A 21,086-nucleotide genomic window follows, 5' to 3' on the forward strand; every position below is an offset into this window, starting at 1 on the left:
AGGATGGCTTCATGCAGAGAAGTTCAAACAGAGGCTGGAGCAGGAAGGATGGTGACGTGCAACTCCACTGCTGCCTGGGCAAGCAGGTCCTAGCTTCCATTCTTCCACAGGAAGACAGACAGACATCAGGGGCAGCTGGATAGCCCAGAGCCAACACAGGAACACACCCTCCCACAGGAAGAGAAGCCTAGCCAGTTGAGGATTAGCATGTTCCAAAGGGGAGGCTGATGGAACAGTGTTCAGCCAGCAAACGTGCTGGGGAAACACCACTTTCTTTGCAATTCACAAGACTATTCAAACAAATTTAACCCTAGTCCAAACTAATCATGTCATAGATTTCAGCTACATTTCTGACTTGGGTTGTGACAAGAATTGCCAAATAAAACACAGGACACCTAGTTAAACCTGAATTTTAGATAAACAGCAAATAACTGTTTGTACAGGTACAGGTCCCACAAAACCTTTCTGAGTGCCACATCTGACAAGCCTGATTGAAACACAGTACTGTCAAACAGACCTGCTGGGGTTACAGGTGCCTCTAGCTGCCATTTTTCTGTGCACGGTACTTACCTCTCTCGGCAGGATTTGCAACCATCCTCTGACATGCAGCCTACTAGTAAGAGGGCTGGGTTACCATTAGAATGGAGCTGGTTACCTTCCTCTGGGTAGCACTCTGGGATTCCATTGGAGCCCATTATCAGATTGCCACGGTCATCATGCTGTCCCAGGGTCCCAGGGGGACAGGTGGGGGTGGGGGTGGTGGGTTCAGGGGTGGTGGTGGTAGTGGTTTTCCGAGTGGTGGTTCGGATTGTGGTGGCTGGGCGAGTGGTAGTGGTGGTGCGGCGTGTGGTGGTCGTGCGGCGTGTAGTGGTCGTGCGGCGGGTGGCAGCTGTTGTGGGTCTCGGGGTTGTAGTGGTAGCCACAGTGGTCGTGGTCATGGTGGTAGTCTGGGTAGGCCTCATGGTTGTGGTGGGTGGAGGGGTGGTCGTTTTGATGACCTCCAAGCCCACCAGGGGCTTCCCTCCAAGACTCAAGATGGGTTTATCCTGGGCACTGGCCAAGGGTTTGCCATGTCGCCCCTGCCCAAAGAGGGGGAGGCCGTCAGGACTCACGACAGGGGTGCCTCCCAGATCTGAAATGAAATCAACCAGGTGAATCAATCCAGAGTGTATAAAAAGCAGTGGAAAGTGTCTTCTCAAAGATTGTGGGTTATATTTTCATCAGTAAAAGGCAAAGGATAATTAAAGGTGTATCACCTGAGGTAATTACATCTGCTGCTATCCAGAAATCTATGGGTTTATTATATCATCCATTATTCTGTAGTACCTCAATAAATACATAATCTTTTATCAGTATGCCCCATTTTCCTGAGAAAATTCTTAGTGTCTATTAAGGAAAGCAGTTATTCCCTCTTCCTCATTCTTACTCCTAAGGGGAGGAAAATGTTACTTTGCACCAAGGAGGGAGATAGGAGAATTCCTGTCTGAGTCCAGCCTGGGCAAAGTTAGTGTAAGATTCTGTCTGAAAAACAAAGTAAAAAAGCAAAATGACTGGAGTGTGGCTCAAATGGTACACTTGCCTAGCAAGCAGAAAGTCCTGAGTTCAAACCCCATACCACCAAAAAGAGGAAGAAAGAAAAGAAAACATATTACTTACCCACAATGGTGCGACCATCTCCCCCTAGTTTCACCCGAAGAGGGTTTCCATGTGAATCTTGGAGGTACCTCCCTTCTGCATTCAACACTAACCCGCGGTCAAGGTCCACCACCTAAACCCGTGACAGAGGTTGAAGGATATAAGGACATCTCCAAATGTTCATACTGCTTGCACATGGCTTCCTCAGAAGGAAACCATGATGTGAGTGGGAAGCCTTCTTCTCATCAGTATCATTCACAGGGCTTAAAAAATTAAGCAGGGTCATACTTTATGTTATAATTGCTTACCCATATGATACTAACGTTCTAAGTTTTTCAAAAACACAAAAGATGTTCAAAATATTTTTAATTATTGAGTACATTGTATCTACTGTGGGAATGTGGGAAACCACCTAAGGGTCCCTCAATTGAGAGGAGATCCTAATTACGGCCTGTAGACAGCCAAGGTCTACTTCCCTTGGCCTATCCTGATGAGTGCTCAGATTACAGGGCTGATTATTATAGTTTTTGTTTTGCAAAAACAAAATTATATTCATTTTTGTGTGTAAGTTTAAAACCACAGAGACAACACATTCTGGAAGGATGTACTGTTAACAGTGGTTACCTTGGAGAAGTGGTTTGGGATGGGAAGACTTAATTTCTTTTTCATGTATTTCTGAATTATTTTAACCTCTTGCAATAAACATGCATTGCTAGTGTTTTAAAATATTAAATGTTTCCATTGTGTTTAATTAAAATTTAAAAAATTTTAATTTTTAAAATTAAAAATGATTTATAATATTGCCAAATAGGGAAGCCATGCAAAATGTCATAGTCAAAGACACTGCAAAACTTGAGAAAGTTATTATATCCCTGTTAAGGACAAGTTATTATTGTATCCCTATTAAAGAACAAGCCCATGTTCTGCTCTAGTGGCCAAGAGTGGACCTGAACGGGAAGCCACCTCATCACCTGGCAACGTGTCAGATAAACAAAGCCCTGGTCCTCCCCTAGGTCTGTATTTGGCAAGCCCCCAGGGATTCTAAGATGACCAACATTTGTGATCCACTCAGCTGCACAATCATGCCAAGAAGTCCACTTGGTTCAGTACTGTTTTAGTAATAAAAATAAGGCTTATTTATATAAATCCTACTTTCAAAAGCCTGAGCTGCATAGCAATGACTCACACCTGTAATCCTAGCTACTTGGGAGGCTGAGATCAGGAGGATTGTGGTTCCAGGTCAGCCTGGGGAAAGAGTTCACAAGACCCCATCTCCAAAATAACCAGAGCAAAATGGACTGGAGGTGTGGTTTAAGTGATAGAGTGCTTGCTTTGCAAGTGTGAAGCCCACTTGACTTATTAGTACACAGTGTCCAAGATATTTCTCTTCCAACAGCATGAGAAAACAGGAATGTGAAAGAAGTTTACCCTACCCACTTGATTCCTTGAGGGCCATTGATAATCCTTTGTCCACTGGGTTTCCCATCACTACCAGGAGAGACATTCCCTTCCACATTTGGTCTGCCATTATAACCTATGTGGTGCAAAAATAATTTTGAAAAAAATAACAGAACCTGGTAAATTCAACATTCCTGAACCACTGGCTTCATGCCAAACTATAACACATCATTTCAAACAAAGACAAACCAGAATTTTAGATCTATAATTTCTGTATGTTGTATAACGATAGCCTTACATCGCAATGTCTCCATGACAAACAAGAGTACAGTTAAGTCAGTTTTCTGACAAACCTAGGGGAGTGCCATGTAAGTAAATTTGCCATATAAAGCTTAAGGCCTTAGTAGTTATAGCTTTATTTCAGCCAATTGGAGGGAAATGGGTAGCTGGAAGGATGGAGACAGTTATCTGTAAAGTGTACTGAGTGCTGTCCTGCCAAACAGGACAACTATTTCTGGCTCTCTGGTCCCAGTCTTCTATTGCCAAGTACAAATGCACAGTGCCGTCTCAGAAGTTACTGAACTCCACAGGACTGCTTAGTAAGTGTTTTCTAAGAGTGAAGAAGCTGCACTCCTTGATTCTGCTGCTCTCCTCCCACCCCCAACTGTGTCTCCTCAGGGAGAATCAGCCTGAAGGCCTGACATCTCAGCTGGGATGTCAGCTGGGAGCCTCTGGGGTCCAACCTCACCAGCAGGAGAAAGTGTTTGGGCTTTCTGACAACTATTTATTGGTCAGAGACTTATTTTACTCATTCTTTCATTTTTCCATTAAGCATGTATTGAGTTCCTACTCTGTACAAGGAATGCTGAGTTTTACATCTGTTGTCAGGGTCTTAGTTTTGTTTTAAATAGTCTTAATGAAAAACTGTCCTCAGTGTCTTTGCACTGGGCTTAAATGACAGTGCCATCATGAAGACTAACAAATACTAACACATTCATTTGCGAATATTCTATGAAGCCCCAATCACATGCAAGGGAAGTTCAAGGCTTAACAGGACACAAATTTATGATAAATATTGTAAACCCTGCCCTGGGTGGAGGGAGGATTCATGTAGGCCCTAGATCATAACTTGTCTATGCTTCAGCCTCTGTCACAGAAATACAAGGACACATCTGCCTGAGTCCTCTTTAAAGACAATTGTCTTTAGCATGCATTTCCTGCAGGTTTTACACAACATTCATTGACTGCCATGTCTGACGATTCCTATTTAAGGCATGTGAATTTGACCCAGGGTATGTTTGGTTAAGAGGTTCATTCACAGAAGATAAGAGCAGGAACAAGATAAGGCTGCATGCATGTCTAATGTCGACTCCTTTAATATACACTGGCAAGTGAACAACTGAAAGGAACATCGTGGCTGCCACACATTTCCACAGGCTAAGAGCATGGTGTTAAGGCATTCAGATGACGGAATAGTGGGGTCAGGGTTTGGGACTGGACTTGCAGCCCAGACACTTCATGGCAGTCCTCCTGATGATGCCTGATCCCGGGCTTCCTCATCGGAAAAACAGTGTAAGGATGCAAACCCTTGGAGATGCTGAAGAGGCTCTAAGCACTAAGTGCTTATGTCTAAGTGCTTGGACAAAGTAGATGTTGAATAAAACAAAATAAAGTAAAAACCTCCCAGGCACTGCTGCAAACACCACTGATCACTTTAAAAAACAAATATTAAGCAGCTGTTTTTGAAAATGAATTACCTTGTATGTGAGGGAGTCTGGCGGGCTGGCGGGAGACAGGCGTCCGGAACCTGCGTTGCATGCGCTGGCGCAAGGACAGCATAGGCGTGGTGGAGGAGAAGCTGGGAGGGGCGCGGGTGGTCGGCCAGAACCCGGTGCTCACGATGGCGCTTGCGGTGGCAGGGCTGCGAGGGGGGTGTCGGGTAGGGAGATGTGAGGCTCTTGGGGGGCTGCCTGGAGATGGGGGAGGAGGTCGCTTTCCAGGAGTGATGCTCTCTTCGCGCTCGGAGTTCCTTCCCCTGGGAGCCAGGACAATGGCAGTCTTGTCCTTGGCAAGGCCCCCATCACCATATTTGCTGTCCCTGGGGGTGGAGGAAGAAGGCCACTTTGGAACAGAGGAAGACAGAGGGTCCTCCTTTCCTCCTTTTAAAAATCCCTCGTCCTCGTCCTCGTCCTCGGCGGAGACTGACTGCTGAGATTTGGACGGCAGTGGACGCTTAAAAGGCGAGGCCTTCTTCCCTGGTGTGGCCTGGGCTCCGGCTCTGCCAGGGACCCGGGCCCGAGGGTGGGGACTGCCAGGTTGGCTGGGTCTTGGGGAGGAGCCTTCATAGCCACGCTGGAGACTGTCATCACCATTCCCTGCGCGGGATGCCACCTGACGGTGCTTGAAAAGGGACGGGATGGCATCCTTGTCACGGGTGGCATCCGCGGGCCCCTGACCACCTGGGGCCTCAACTTCTGTGCTGTTGTCATCATAACTGCTCTGGGAATCCTTGTCTTGGCTCCCGGGGGCAGTGCGGATCACTCCACGCGAGCTCGCCCTGTACGGGTCTGAAAAGGAGTGGGCGCGGCCCTGCGACGTGGGGCTGGGACGTCCAGCGTGAGCCAGCGACAGCTTAGGCTGGGAAAGTGACCTGTCCGCGTCCTTGCTCTGGGAGACCTCGTGCTGGGATGTGGGGACAGGTGGAGGGGACAGCTTTTCTGGGGCCCGGCCAGGGACCATCCTTCTGGGAATATTAGACCCAGGGTAGGGCTGTGACTTTGCTGGTGGAGGACGAGCAGGAGATAGCTGGTGGCCAGTGGACACTGGCTGCGTTTGGGGAGAATGACCTTCCACATCAACAACCACCTCCGTGCTCTGTTGAATGTCCTGAACCTTGGGGGACAGAGAAGAGAATTTGCCCTGAGGATGAGTGTCTGCCGCAGGAGATTTGGGGTTCTCTGGGATGGACTCCTTCCTGTACAGGTTCGCTCCTCTCTGGGGACCTCTCCTTAGGGGATCCCAGCCCCGAGAGGTGGGCTGCCTGGAGGTGGAAGGCATGTGGTCATGGATCACGGTGGCAGGCAGGGGCTGCTCCTCCTCCCCTTCTCCATGGATACCTGAGGCCAGCTTCTGGTCGGAAGCTGACTGGGAATGGACCCTGATGGGCTGCAGGGAGCTGGAGGGCTGCAGCCTTAGACTCCGGCCACCACCGAATCTGGCCGGAGTCCTGCCATTGGCAGCTAAGAGCTTATTCCGGAGCAAAATGAAGTGTCCAGAGGCAGGCCCGGCCCTCAGGGTCAGGTCCATGGTCTCAGCCTGTCTCCCGCTGTCTTCTGCATCCCCGTCACTATCGCCCTCGCCATCAGAAGCGTCCCTGCCCTCAGGAACCTCTGCCCTGGAAGACATAGTAGATGGAGAGGGCGCATGAGAGTTGGCGGTGGGGGCATTGTGACTGTCCTTCCAGCCCCTGGAAAGTGGGGGACCTGCGTGTGGTTGGGTGGGTGGTAGCCGAGAGGACCCTCGATGTGGTGGAAGAAGTCTCGAGGGTGTGGCTGGAGGGCTAGAATCTTCCTCTGCCACCCCAGAAGCTGATGTCCTCTGCGCAGGTGGTTTTGCACCATGATGCGTAGGGCTTCTGTCCCGCAGGATGCTGGAGGCCGCCTGGCGGCTGGGGGACAGGGCAGGGCGGGACTGGGCCGGGTTCTTGGGAGGCAGCTGTTGGGAGGAGGTAGCTTTGGAGTGGAGGAAGCCTGCAGTTTGCTCATCTTTGTCCTGCTCCAGCGAGTCATTGTCAGTAGAGCTGGCAGAAGGTCCCTTTGCAGGGCGAGGAGAGGGGTCCTGGGTGGCCTGGTGGCGGCCAGAAGAGGCCTCCAGGGAAGGGGCAGCCTCTGGCTGAGGGTGAACAACTACTGAGGGGCCACGCTTATCTATGCTTTCCTTTCGGGGCAGCACTGGTAGTCGGGCCCTTACTGGAGCTCTGCCAAGAGTGGGAGACCAGTGGCTAGATCTACTTGGTGGCCTCAGGGTTCGCCTCTGGTCTTGGGTCTCCACAGGGGACATGTCTGGGTTCTCAAGGGAATCCAGCTCCTCATCAGTGACCTCTGTGGACTGAAGATTCAACCCCTCCGTCTTCTTAGGGCGAAGCTGGAGTTTCCCACCATTGGCCAGTATTTTGTTCTTCAAATCAAGGACAGTGTCCTTGACGTCTTTGCCTGAGGGAGAAGCAGGCAAAGGCGTACGTTCTGTGGAAGGCTCGGGCTTCTCCGCTTTCCTGTTCTCCCGAATATTCTGCTGGACACTGGCCTCACTGGCACTGCCTGTAACAGATTTCAGAGAACTACATCCAAGGAAAAAACAACTCAAAAGCTGTGTGACAAAGAGTGAGTAATTAAGATAGCAGTATGGAGGTGTTCCAGATTAGAAGTGATCAATCATAGTTGATCACTTCTAATTCCTATAAAACACTAGAAGTTATTTTCCCATTTATAGCCTTCTTTTTCAAAAGCTTTGCTTTTCTAGGATATAATCCTAGAAAATATATGTGAATTGACTATACATCGGTCTCTATACATTAAATCAGGCTAGGTCACAAATTATTTGAAGGAATTCTGAAATGAGTACTATGAAAGGCAATCAGCCCTTCAAATTGGCTGCAGATTCAGCCAACTCTGGCTAGAAAATGTTTGGAAAAGGGACGATTGTGTCTACTCTGAACATGAACTTAAATAATACAGCTTCACAGAAATTTTTGTAGATTTCCATTATATGAGGCATTGTAAATAAGCTAGGGATGACTTCCAGAAGGATGTGTGTGGGTTATAGTCAAACACTACTATTTTATGTAAGTAGTACATATGAGCAGCTTCAGATTTTGGTATCCTTGGGAGTCACGGGACCGATTTCCCAAAAATATTGAAGGATGGCTGAATTTATTGGTTTTGTAAATGCAAAATCTTTTCTTAAAACAATTAATTGTCAGTATATTACAGATAGATTGCAGCTATTCTTAATAGACAACAAATATATATAAGCCAGATGCAAAATTTTGAGTGATCAGTACTCAGAATTAAATGAGAATTGCATGTGAGTAACTTGCAAGTGGCTAAGTGAACAACAAATGTGTCATTATTGGGTCATTACAGAGTCTCCTAGTCACCCTAACATGTTTTCACTTGCTTCTTCCTTCTTGCTTAAAATTTCTTTCATAATGGATACATTTGCAATTCTAAAATAAGGCTTATAGTAAAAGGACTCTTTTGTGTAAAAGAGTATATTAAATGTGCCCTGTCTTGACAACAGGGTTGACTGGGAGAGGGGCGGCTGTTAGGGGAAAGGGCTTTATATAGCAATGGAGGATCTAGAGGAAAGAAGCTTCAGCTCTCTCGCAGGTTCTTCCAGGACAAAACTGCTCAAAGTCCCAGAATTCAGTGGGTTTGCACAGCACGTCATGAAGGAGAGAGCTGGAACTACCCGTCCCACATAAAGGTGGAGAAGCAAAAAACACAGTCCAAACCCAGTCAGCTCCATTGTTGGTTTTGGTACTGATCATATAAACTAGATAAGTGAAATTTGTCTGAGTAAAGCTGCACTCCCAAATAATGGAATGCAAACTGCAATTTTTAAATGCTCTATGTACAAGAAGGCTCACAATTTAAGCTGTTACATTCCATTAATAAAAATTTCTTTCCCCATCAACACAAGCCCCAAATTAAACAGTGATGATACATAATTAATTATATAATTAATATGTTAATAATACTGTAATAATTATTAATATTATCAGCAAGTGATAACATTTTAGTCTTGGGGTGACTAATTTGTAAAAGAACCACAAAAATATTTTAAAAATTGATATGTAAACTTAGCCCTCCCAAACCATCAACCAAGCAGTTTTAAACCTAAGAGCATGGTTCAAAGTGGCATAACACAAACGGCAGAATGAAGAGAGGTAGAGGAGAGAGCCAAAAACACATGAGGCTTACTTGGTATAGTGACAATGAAGGCTTTGGAGTGCGGCCCTGGGCCTCTCCTGTTTGCCGCCCGGATTTTGAACACATAGCGTTCCCCAGGCTGCAGACCATCCACCAGGGCAGAAGCAGTGTGTCCAGAGTAGGTGAGGGACTTTGCTCCAAATGGTTTGAGAGCCGGGGCGTATGAAAGAATGTATTCTGAAATGATTTGGCAGACGGTTGGAAGGAGGAAACTGAAAACAGTCCTGTGTCCAGCAGACAGACTGTATGGGCAGGATGAATTAGAACGTGCATTACTAAAATTAACACACCAGCAATGCACGCCAAGTCAGCAGCTGGAGCAGAAGGATGCGGCAGAAAGTGACCTCACACTCATTTGGGCTCTGAAGTTCATGAGTTGGCAATTTCTAGTCCAAGCAAATTAAGCATATGAAACCCAGCAGGCCAGTCTTTACACAATTTACCAAAAATACTTACACTTTTTATATTTATTTACTAACTTAGTATGATGGAATTGGTATATCTTCAATAGAAGAAACCAAAAACAAAACCAAATGACAGCCTCGGAACCAACTCACATCTTCAAGTGTTTCGGTTTATCAAGCTGAGTTACTTGCATTAGTACATTGAGCCAGAAAAATTCTGTATTTCGAACATAACTTCACTTTTGTAGGAATTATAAAAGTTCTTACTCCATGTAGCTGATAAGGCTATCACACATTATCTAAAATTGAAGAAAAGTTGCTAACAATAGACTTACTGTGATGTCTAAAGCGTCTATCTTTAATTGGCTCTATCTATCTGAAAGCCAGAGACTATTCAATCCAAGGAACTAAAGGTTCTCTTTGGTTGCATGGAAATACTGTAACATATGAAGTCATGTTTTAAAGCATAACTTTAATCTTCAACAAAAAACTGTTCTGCCTATTTTGCTCTCCATGAACCCAAGATTTATAAAATGTATCAAATCAGTATGAGCACATCCTATCTAAGAAAAATAATTCAAGTCACAGAATAATCAAGTAATCACCAGGAGCATACATCTTTTCTTTCTTCTAAGTTCTAATCTTTGAAAAGTATATTACTTTAAAAAATTTTCAACCAAAATGCTCTTGCAGTGTTTGTCCAGAAAAGCACAGCATTCTTTTCTCATTGAAAATGAGCAAACTAGTCATTTGTGATGGTCAAATGTAAGAACTAAGAAAGCTCGCTCTATAAACGCTTGTAACTCTGATTTTTAATAGATTCAATTCACCTGGAAAAAAACATTTAACCCTGTCAAAATGCCCCACCATTACACCCATATGAAAACTAAGCAGGGTTAAGATACACAAGTTCTTTCACATATGAAAACTCAGCTTGGTGGGTGCAGTGCTCATGCCTGTAATCTTAGCTACCTAGGAGGCACAGTTAGTTAGGAGGATCAAAGTCCAGGACTGAGCCTGGGGGAGAAAAATTGACCCTATCTGAAAAATAATAGTAAAAGCAAAAAGGGTTGGAGGGACATGGCTCAAGTGGTAGAGAGCCTGCCTTGCAAGCCTGAGGCCCTGAGATCAAACCCCAATACTGCCAAAAGGAGGGCAGGAGAGAAAGAAAGAAAAAGCTATCACTATCTCTGGCAATATTTACATGGTGATGAGAAGCTTCTAGTGAAGAGCTATAAATATCAAATAAGACGAGGGAAAGGAAAAGAACAAATCAGTAGTATGGTAATAGATTCACTAGAGCAATGATTATCTTTTTTAAAACTAAAAATGTAGTCACCAAAAAAAATGTCTTTATTCCATTTCAGAAGCCTTTTCAGCATCACAATATTTAATGCACAGGGAGACAATATTAAAATTGCTATAAAAACAATTATTTAAAGGGACCAATTCAATCTTTATTCTCTTCATTTGTTTCTGATTCATTCTAGTCAGGGTGGGGAGGGGACGGAGGAGGAAGAATAGCACAATCTGTTCTTAAAAACCTGGAAGGTGTAAAAGCATTCAGCACAGAACATATCTCTCCCTCACATCTACCTTCCCCGAAAAGAGCTTCTACAAGTCAGCAAAGATAACTGATGGTTGGATGCAAAAATCCAACTATTCAATATTTGCAATTAAGAAATTCTTAGGCTGGGGGCATGGCACAAGTGCTAGAGTGCCTGCCTGGCAAGCACGAGACCCTGAGTTCAAACTCCAGTATAAACAAAAAAAAAAATTCTCAAAGGAGACTGGTGGTGATTTCCTGGATTTCTTTAAAACTTTTCATAGTTTTTGGACATATTAAAGTTGTCTCCCCAAACCTAATAACAATAAAAAATTCATTTCTTGAATAAACATCCCATTTTTTCCTACCCTTAGGGTACATTTGAATAGGAATGCTACAAAAGGCCCCATTTGACTCCTTAAAATGTCTCCAGCTTTTAGAAAGCCTCTTGAACACTTTTACATTGAAATGAAAAGATTTGTATGTTGACAGCGTTCTCAGAAGACGACTTTTCATTTTAACTAGTGATGAATATTTGTATTCCTTTAAAACTTCAGTATTTTTTTCTATTTTAATATTATGCTTTCCTCAACCTAAGTAAATAAATATGGCTGGAAAACGGAATAAATCCTTTTTCTGGAAATTATCACTTGCCTTTTTTCAAACCCATAAAACACATTTATGGTACCCTTAAAGATATTTATGGTCCTGCAGGTTCCTGCTCACTCCTACTTTTGTGATCTTGCTGGCAAGTAGAAAGCTAATAGCATGAATACAGGATGGAGTTAGGATGGGTAACAGTTGCAATGTCACACCATGCAATTAAAGCATCCCTGCGGATAGCACACCAAAGACCCTGTTTAGGAAGAGAAAAGAATAATCACCATGGTGACTACCTGGATCTCGGACAATGAAAACTCTTGGCACTGGGTAAGCACCTCTTCTACTTGTGTTGCTTCCCTATTACTTCCTCACTTTCCAAAACTGTGAGCAGAGGCAGTGCTTGTCAGAATCAATACTACTTAGAATTTAAGCAGGAGATTCCTACCTTTCACTTTCCCCTCCGTCTCTGGCAGTGGGTCCCAGGACACAGTAACAACTGTAGGTTTGCCACTGACTGGCCAGACATTCAAGTTTTCAGGAGCTGTGGTGGGAGCTACAAGATGACAGGAATGGAACATTTTACCACACCTTTGTGGAGGTCCAAATGGAAATGGCATACTGGCTCTCTGCAGGATGTTTAATTGAAAATCCTGTGTTCACGTGGATGTCACATGGGAGAAAATCCCACACTTGCTCTTTGTCACTTCTGCCAACTTATATGTTATATGATGAGTGATTTAGGGAAAGACTTAGGAATTAAGAATTTCACTCATGGCTAAATATTGAAATATACAGAGTAAAATCAAGTTGCAACTTCTTTTCAGTACAATTTTCAAGATCTATTTTAAAAGAAAAGAATCATAACCTTGCTTATAGTGGGAAATTCTCCCTCAGATCCAAACACAAGCTCAACTTCAGGAAAGAAGATGGTTTGCATTGAGCCGTGTGTTACCCAAGGGTATCCCTGCATATGACAGGGACCTGTGAATGCTATACACTGGGACTTAATGGGCTTGACATGTCAGGACCATTTGGTAGTGGAAGAGGTTGAGGACAAAACACGGATGCAAAGAAACGGTTCTTTGGCTTCTTTGTATTCACATCTCTCTTTTAAATTTAATTACACAAATCTAACCCTAGTCCTAACTTTTTTGGTTTATACATAGAAACACTACCAAGATCTAGGTTTACTGTAACTTTTAAAAACATCCATGCTAGCTTTTGACACTACTGGCTTCTTCAATTGTCTTTAAATCTTATTTTAGGGGCAATTCCCAACTTGAAGTTCTAAAAGCCATTTCAGATACAGACCAGATTCTGGTGTTCTTTGGAAGACTGATGTGCTCCACTTGCCATCTCTTTCACCTTGTGAAATACGGACTGCAAATTCATACACAGTGTCTGGAATCAGGTTTTCAACCAGCACACGCCTGTTAGCGATTTGTTTGTAATCCCATCTGGCTGATTCCCCTTTTTCTCGGTAGCGCACGGTGTACTGTCTGTAAGAAAACACAGTAATGCATCCTGATGATCAGATCGTCTGCAACTGAACTCCAGAGTCCTTGCTGTGTGTCCTTCCTTGTAAGTAATGACTTTTGGAGGTAAGCAGGGTGGTGGAAGAAGAGAAAAGCCCAATCTCTTATCTATGTTACTGACTCCGAGAGTATGTTTAAGCTCCAGGCAAAGGTGTCTAAACATAGATCAGGAAGCATCATGCCTTTCCATACCAAAAATAGTCTTACTGTTCAATAGACCAAACAGAGATTACAGAAGGAAGGAATAAAAGGGGGACAGATTTTATGAAGCAATTATCTTCTCAGTGTGTGTGTGTGTGTGTGTGTGTGTGTGTGTGTGTGTACGAGATGTGGGAAGGCACAATTGTAAGGACTAGAACTGGCCCAATGTATCCTGGCTCTCCAAAAAAGAAAGACAAAACAAGATTCATTTCATGCCAAATCCGGCATGGTTTCTATATGTCCAGGAGGAAAAGAACATGTGGTTTTGAGTAGTCTTATTACTGTGAAATGGAGCGAAATGTGTAACAAACAGAATAGGACTGAGGAGACTATAAAAGGCATCCAGTGTGCCATTTTCAAGGAGAGAAACTCATGTGACTAAATGTGATAATCCTCAAAACCCCAGACAACCAAACCCCTCAACGCTCTAAGGGTGGCAAGCGCTGTTTACTGGATCCTTTTAAAAGAAATTTGCTCTGTGGCCTCTTTGCAGTAGAAGCATTCATGCATTTGAAATGTGCTATTTGTTATATTTAATAAGTCAGAGGAAGACTTCAGTTGAAGACATGGGACACCAATTAACAATGCAGTTCTGCTAAGAAAATTCAAGCCTTTCTTGGTTTTCATCAAGATGGAAATCAAAGCCCAATGGTAACCAGGAATGCTTTGGGTTGGGAGACGCCATATGGCTAGAGAACCAATATGACTTCTGAGGTCTCTCAAAAGAAGCAGGTATCTTTTTACCAGAACACAGGCAAGGAAATTGTGTACCTAATATGAAGGATGGTTTATGTAAATAGGCATTTTATTCAATTGATTTCACACTCCCATTTCCTGGTTGCAGATAGGTTCAAAACAGCACATTAAAAGTTGGCCACCAAATTTTTGGCTTTCTCTTGGTTATATAAGCCATTGATTAAGTCACTAAACACATGAAGTTTTGATGGCCATTTTCACCAGTGGCCTTTTAACATAAGAATTATTTTAACCTTATGACTGTTTTTTTCAATTGCTATTGCAAATTAATCTAAAAGAAGAATGGTGTAACATCACTGCCTAGGAGAAAATAAGATGCTTTTTTAAAAATTCACAACTGAGCTGGACATGAAGCAGTTTGGTGTTTGACAAATGTGCAATGAGGACCCATTTTATGTAGTGTGAGGCACTCTACATAAAAGTCACTCTACTGTGACTCCTCAGTAAGACTCTTCGGTAAGAACAGAACATCAATGAGATGAAGTGAAACACAAGTCTGGGCAAAGGAGAAATAGAATCTAGGAAATTTCCAGATAGAACTGAGCAAGTACAATGGGAAGTCCAGCTCTGTGTATCACACAAGAGGCCCTGGTAGCATCGGTTTGTGGAAACAAGGTGGCCATAGAACACCCTACTGTTCAGCTACAAAATGGGCCAGCATTCCATATAAGTAAGGAAATAAAATCAATGAATACATAACTTTTAGGGCCAAAAAAGCCCCGTTTCTCATACATAAAGATGAAGAAATAAGCAAAAGTACCTTGATGCAACAACTTTCTTCTGTTTTTCCAAAACTGGATCTACCCAAGCTACAAGCACAGATTGGGACGACATCACCCGGACACTGATGTCTTTTGGTACATCCAGTTCATCCTCTTCTGAAATGACAGAGAAAGGTGCCTTCAACCACAGGCTCTGCCCTGACTCCCTCTGGCCTCAAGTCTATGATTCACCCTGTATAACTTTCAGATCACCTTTGCTTAATGTAGGTAAAATAAAATGGACAGGAAGCTAAGCAATTATTTAATTAGTGTATAAAACAAAAGTCTCCACTCTTGCTCTTACACCCATCTTAAGAAACAGGCAGTTACTTTAAGAGCTGCCTGACGCAGTCAACAGGTATTAACAGTATAAAGGGCTGCTATACCTTGAGAGGAAAAAATTCCAAGTAACTCAGAGTTTGCTCACATGCACTGCAACTTACTAGGAAATAGTAAAACTTTCCTGGATAGCAAAACTTGGGGGGATAGGAAATCTCAATTTGCATTTCCCTGGTGATCTTGACATGAAAATTCTGCTTCAAATAACTAAGAATCACATGGGGCTCAATGTCCTCACGTTTCAGATTATATGGTTGTTGCCAGGCAGGTTGAAATTTATATTCAGATATAAAATAAGATTCAGTCTGGCAACTTCTTACAGACATGCATCTTTGTCATCAAGAGAAAATGTCGTCGTCACGAAGCTTATAGTCTCAGTTCAATCTCTAACAAATTAAGACTCACAAGATGTCTTCAGTCTTGCTTTTTAGGTCCCTTGGGTTTTTGTTTTGCTTTTTATTTGTTTTCTTCTCATTTTACAGGACCACGTTTCAAAAAGGTATGGGTTTTACTAAGTAGGAAAGGTGGAGCTATTTAGTCTGTTAGGGCTTTTCTCATGGCTTCAACCAATGGATTATAAAAGTAAAGCATCCTGGATGTAGAACTTTTTTATGCAATGTGAAGAAGCGTAGTAATTTCACTCTACATAAATGATTATTACATTGTAGGTTGCCTCTTTAAATTAAGGCATGTGGCCCATAAAATGTGTATGTAAATTGTTAACACATGAGCAATGTAAAAAAAATGCACACAGGAACACAGGAGAAAGTATTCTGTAATAAAGTGGACACTGATCCAACTTTTAGTAAACCATAATTCCATTTTCTTACTTCTCATGCAAAGTTAGCTGAGCATCTGTGCGTGCAACTGGTGGGCTGCCCCTCCTCACCTATTCTTCTTTCTCCCGCTTTGTTCAGTGTTTTACCAGGGACAATTTATGCACGGGTCAGACTGGAAATAATACCTCCCTCCTCCTATGGTGGCAAAGCTTCTACACAGTGAAATGGTCTACATCCCGGGAATGCTACAGCTTCTGTGTGGGAAAGAAAGAAGCTTGTGCACCAAATGTGGCCAGCTCTGCCCTCTGAGCTCCTAGTCTTCTGTGAAATTGGTGTAACTTATCACAGTCAGCAGACTATGGTTTCACCAAATGCATCCTTGGAAACACACCTGGAATCTTGCGTTTTGTGAGAGCAGCCCTGTAGACCGGCCGACTCTGCCCCTGGGAGTTGATGGACTGCAGAGAGATCACATACACCGACTCCGAGGCTGTGGACCGAGAGCAGGCATGAGTCTGTGGCCTGGTTTCTCAGAGGCATCCCAGTGGCCTGCATCCCCTCCCCATTTCTGTTTTCCATTCCATTTTTCCTTGGGCATTCCCACTTAGCCAGACAACTAACGATCAGCCCAAGCACTGTATGAACCAAATTAACTTTACCTATAATTCCTGAAAAAATAGGCCTCTCTTTCTCAGCACCAGAGAGATAAGCAATGTTTTAAAAAGAATAGTGTATTTACCCACACAAACCCACAATTTCTTTTTTCAAAAAACAGAAAGCAGAAAAACCAAGGAGAGCCAGCGTGCCAGGTTAGCAGCCCAGAACCTTGTCGAGTCTTAGGGGACACCGTGTCCTTCAAGGCAAAAGTCCTCAGAATGGAGTCTCTGAAGCTTTACTAAGAGCAAATGGGAGATTTCAAGGTATCCTTTATTTCTGGATTCATCTTTCTGTTCATTACTGCTCCCTCCTCCAGATGTACATTGGTCCCATTAGTCTCCATCTTAACTTAACCCTGAAAATCATACTTGGAAAAAAATTTCAGAATGGAATAAAACATATACTTAAACACAATGGAATCATAAGCCCCAGACTCAGGTGAAAGCTTGGTTATCTTCCAACATTCCCTTTTTATTTTAGCAATAAGAACACAAACTATAAAATCCGAGTGCTTACCCCCATCACAACCCAATCAAAGGCTCCTCATTTTCTTTAAATCCAAAATTGCTAATGCTCAACTCCAGGCTGTCTTTACCGAGCTTCCTGCTGCAGCTTTGATCAGTTCAAGGATAAAAATGAGGCAACCTGACCTACTTCTAGATAGTCACATCACATAATAGCTCAGTAGATTAGCAAGGTGACAATAAATCCCAAAGGAATCTGGAAGACAAAGGTGGCACGTTCTCAGCTGGTAATGAGGCAAGAGACTTTTGTCATTACAAAGGGTTGAGTTAACATAAATGAAGACCTGTGTCTCCAACACCTCACACAGAAGGACCTATTCATGTAATGTGCATGGCTAGCAATTAACCAGAGAATTCCAGGGAAGGGGGTGTTTTTGACAACCTGCTCTAACTATAGAAGTTCGTGCCGTGACATGAATAAGTGTTTGTACAAAGACACGTCTATTCTCCTAGAGAATTTTGAAGTGTATGTTTTGCAGAGGAAGGGATCACATCTGTAACCCTCAAGTTCACAGCACATCAATCTTAGCTTCTATATGGATCAGCCACTTCAGATCTGCTGATTCCTTGCTGCTGTTGACAATGGAAGCATGCCAGAGTGAACAGAGAAAAAAATCTGCTGTTCAACCAGGAGCATGTATGAGTAACTACACGTGAAAAGCAGGGTCTCATCATTTATCAACGATCACCAAGAAATGAGTAATTTCTCACATCGGAAGTTTTTTGTACGGTTTTCAGTGTGTTTGTTGAAGTCTTTAGTGTTTTTTTTTTTTCTAGATGCTTGATTTGCTGAACTCTTGAAACTAAACGTAGCCCAATGTTGTCATCAGAGAAGAGCTCTGCACTTTACACATTGTGGGAAATCTCCTCTACCCCAGCCAGTGTTAAGCACCTCACACTCAAGTCTTCATTTAGTCCTAAGTAAGCCTCATGAGGAAGCCCCTGTCACTCTGTTTCACAGGTGAGGACAGGCTCAGAGGGCTGAGATGACTGCTTGAGTCATAGAGTAACTGCATCTCACAGCCAGGACCGTGTGGCTCCAAAGCTCAAGTTCTTGATACCTGCAGGTGCAGCAGAAACGGGTCCTGGGCAGCTACCTGCCCCTTTCTCATAGAGATACATTGAAGGCATGCAACACTGCAAAAACACACTTCTGTCTGTTCCCACGAGTTCTGAATAAATAGACACCAGCATCACCACCCAGTGACCCCAGACCTCCCCTCATCACAGCCAACGCACAGGCTCACTTTCCAAACTTATGTGTGTGACATGGCAGTACACCGTGTCAGTTTCCAAAGGTGTGTCGTGCCTTCCTAAGGGACTCCGAACTTCCTTGTTATTTATTACTATCCCACTCTCACCTGAGCCCAATATTGTCATCTCCTGTCCCCTCAGTATTCCTGAGGCCCACCCGCCTGCAGGCCTTGCTCAGTCCCCTTCTCTGGGGTTGGGATGGGGCCCTCTTGGACCATCAATTAAATACTGCTGCTGTCCTGGGATTGCACCTGACCCAGAAGACCCCAATAAGATGTGTTTAGTGATTGGCTTAGATGGTGGGGATCCTGCTGACAGAACCTCGGGCCCATTCTCTTCCAAGGTTCCTCAACGTGTGACCACTCACAGTGCCACATGGTCAGTGGCATCTCTGTTGAAAATAGAGAAAATGTCCTATGCAGGATAAAATACAGAGGTAGGTTTCTCAGGGCACAGCATGCCCCCTCTGACATCCCGGGGAATTCACTTCATCCCCACCCTGCCTCACTCCATGACTTACTCCTCCCCTCTACTCCCCCTTCTTCTCCTCTTTCTCTTCTTCTTCCTCATGGGCTCTCTTAATCACTCATGATGGCAACTTTAATACTTTCTATATGGTGAAAAGTCAAATGATAACACCTTGTACCAGAAGCCCAAGAGGCCTGACTTGTCCAGACCCAGGCATAGGTCCGACAGTTGCTCCAGTTCAGACAACAGAACAAGACCTCCTGCAGTGTTCAGGCGAGCCGTGGTGCACTACTGAAGAACTCACAGGCCTTGTGCTGGCTAGGAAGACCACCTGAGCCATGGCCTCATCTTTGGCTCTTAGTTTATTTTTGGGGTAGGGTCTCATGTTTTTGCCTGGGCCAGCCTGGGGCTGCAATCCCTCTACCTCTGCCTTCTGAATAGCTGGGGCCACAGGCGTGCACCCCACCACACTTGGCTTGTTCTTAAGATAGAGTCTTGCTAACTTTTGCCTAGGCTGGCTTCAAACTGCAAGCTTTCAATGTCCACCTCCTGCATCTCTACCAGACCAAAGCCATGCTGGTCAGCTCCTGTAGTATAGCCCAGGGATCCGGCCTTAGGAATCCTGAGGACCAGAGAGCTGCTTCTCCAGCCAAGGGGACAAAGTGCTCAGGGAAAAGGAGGAGGGCAGGCCACAGGACTTCTTCCCTTCAACCAGAACTCCATGTCCAGCACAGCCACCGCCCAGCTCAGGCTGTTTCCTAGACTGAGCAGTGCAGCTGTCACTCTGGCAGTTCTTTGGTGTTTTCTCTCCCTTTCTTCAACCACTCCCTGGCTCATCTCTCCAGTCTCACTTCTCACAGTCTTCACACTCCTCACTTTCTCAGAGAGAAGATCTTACCTTTTATGTCTAAGGAGACATCAAACAACAGGAACCATGCTGCCTTCTCTGTGTTACCTGCTTCCATCCCTCCGGCTTGTATCGTCTGCCTTCTCTGCTCCTTGGGTCTTTCTTCCCACATCCAACTTCCTCCCCCTGAGTTATGGTGAGCCTCCACTGCCAGCCCCCACACCATAGCATGTGCAGGAAGCCAGGAGGCACCCAACTCCATGTGAGTGAAGTGATTGCTAAGTCTTACCGGAAAGCTTCTCCCTTGCCTGCATCCCCATCCCATTAAGAAACGACAGAAAATTAACCAGTAGAGACCAAAATACTTATTCCTGTTAAGAACAAAAAACAAAATGGGTACTAGCACCCTCTCAGAATATGGCCTGTGTCCCTGTCCAGGCCTGTCAATAAATATGGCTTGCAAAGGTCAGGATCCAATCCAGACTGGGTCGTATACATGGTGTCTCCAGGTTCCAGTAAATGCTCCAGTCAGCATTCCATGACCAATGTTTCGTTTACCCAACATCACCCAATGAGGGACTAGGGAAGAGGGAGGCAGGCCTGATTTGCAGGTTACAATCAGCTATCAAAATGATCTCCGTGGTACTCAAAGTCCGGAGTTCTCAGACAAAGCTTCAAAGAACAAAATGATGAAAAGAGTCGAGATGGGAAAAGTGCCAGCTCCCTCTTACAGCCAGAAAAATGACCTGACTCAGGAATCTGTGCTATGGGATCAGGAAGCAATTTAGGAAGCCTCCTTGTCCTGTCACTAACTAGAGGTTAAAGTGATGGAAGCTAGGGCAGATGCTAGAACAAAAAGTACAACGGTGAATAATTGTCACACCTGGAAAATGAGTTACCACAAAAATAGTGTTCTGCCATGAGAGAGCTTCTGCTGACATGATCACAGGTATCATCAAAGCATTGCATACTGAATAATTTTAAACTCACCTAGCTTTTTAATTTCATGTGTCCGCTCATCTCTTGTCAGTGGGACATAATTCATCTTCCGGCCACTTTCCCCGTAGCCCAGAAGAAAACCCCGTGATCTTCGTGGACTCTTGGCTCCAGACAGGCGTGGTGCCTTCCATGCAACGGACAGCCTGTCGTCTGAGGACCGGACACGCACACGCAAGGGCTTGTTGGGCACTTCCTTTTCTTAAAGAGGACATGACATAGAAACCATTAAACAGCACACCACTTGAAGTTTTCACGATGGATGTGGTTTCTGCAAACATGGACTGTTGGCAACTAATTCTAGTAAGATCATTTTTCCCTAAGTTATCAGCACTCTTTCCACATATTCTTCCCCATTTCATACCTAAAGGCCTGGAGAACTTAAAATGAAAA

The 21,086-nt window shown here is 44.2% G+C and overlaps 1 protein-coding gene across 5 annotated transcripts in view; it reads right to left on the reverse strand.

The window, feature by feature from the left end:
* Positions 1 to 21,086, reverse strand: part of Fndc1 (fibronectin type III domain containing 1) — an 89,384-nt gene that overhangs the window by 29,020 nt on the left and 39,278 nt on the right. For 3 of the 5 annotated variants that reach the window (XM_074071194.1, XM_074071173.1, XM_074071202.1), the window contains 10 exons: positions 20,688 to 20,894; positions 16,339 to 16,437; positions 14,829 to 14,946; positions 12,888 to 13,075; positions 12,022 to 12,129; positions 9,015 to 9,200; positions 4,791 to 7,349; positions 3,069 to 3,169; positions 1,657 to 1,768; positions 656 to 1,132 (listed from right to left, as the gene is read on the reverse strand). In XM_074071194.1, coding sequence (XP_073927295.1) covers positions 656 to 1,132; positions 1,657 to 1,768; positions 3,069 to 3,169; positions 4,791 to 7,349; positions 9,015 to 9,200; positions 12,022 to 12,129; positions 12,888 to 13,075; positions 14,829 to 14,946; positions 16,339 to 16,437; positions 20,688 to 20,894 — 4,155 coding nt within the window. The remainder of the gene's footprint in view (positions 1 to 655; positions 1,133 to 1,656; positions 1,769 to 3,068; positions 3,170 to 4,790; positions 7,350 to 9,014; positions 9,201 to 12,021; positions 12,130 to 12,887; positions 13,076 to 14,828; positions 14,947 to 16,338; positions 16,438 to 20,687; positions 20,895 to 21,086) is intronic. The other 2 variants (XM_074071176.1, XM_074071184.1) reach the window with 2 other exon arrangements.

This window comes from Castor canadensis, chromosome 1 (assembly GCF_047511655.1).
Source record: "Castor canadensis chromosome 1, mCasCan1.hap1v2, whole genome shotgun sequence".
NCBI lineage: Eukaryota > Metazoa > Chordata > Mammalia > Rodentia > Castoridae > Castor > Castor canadensis.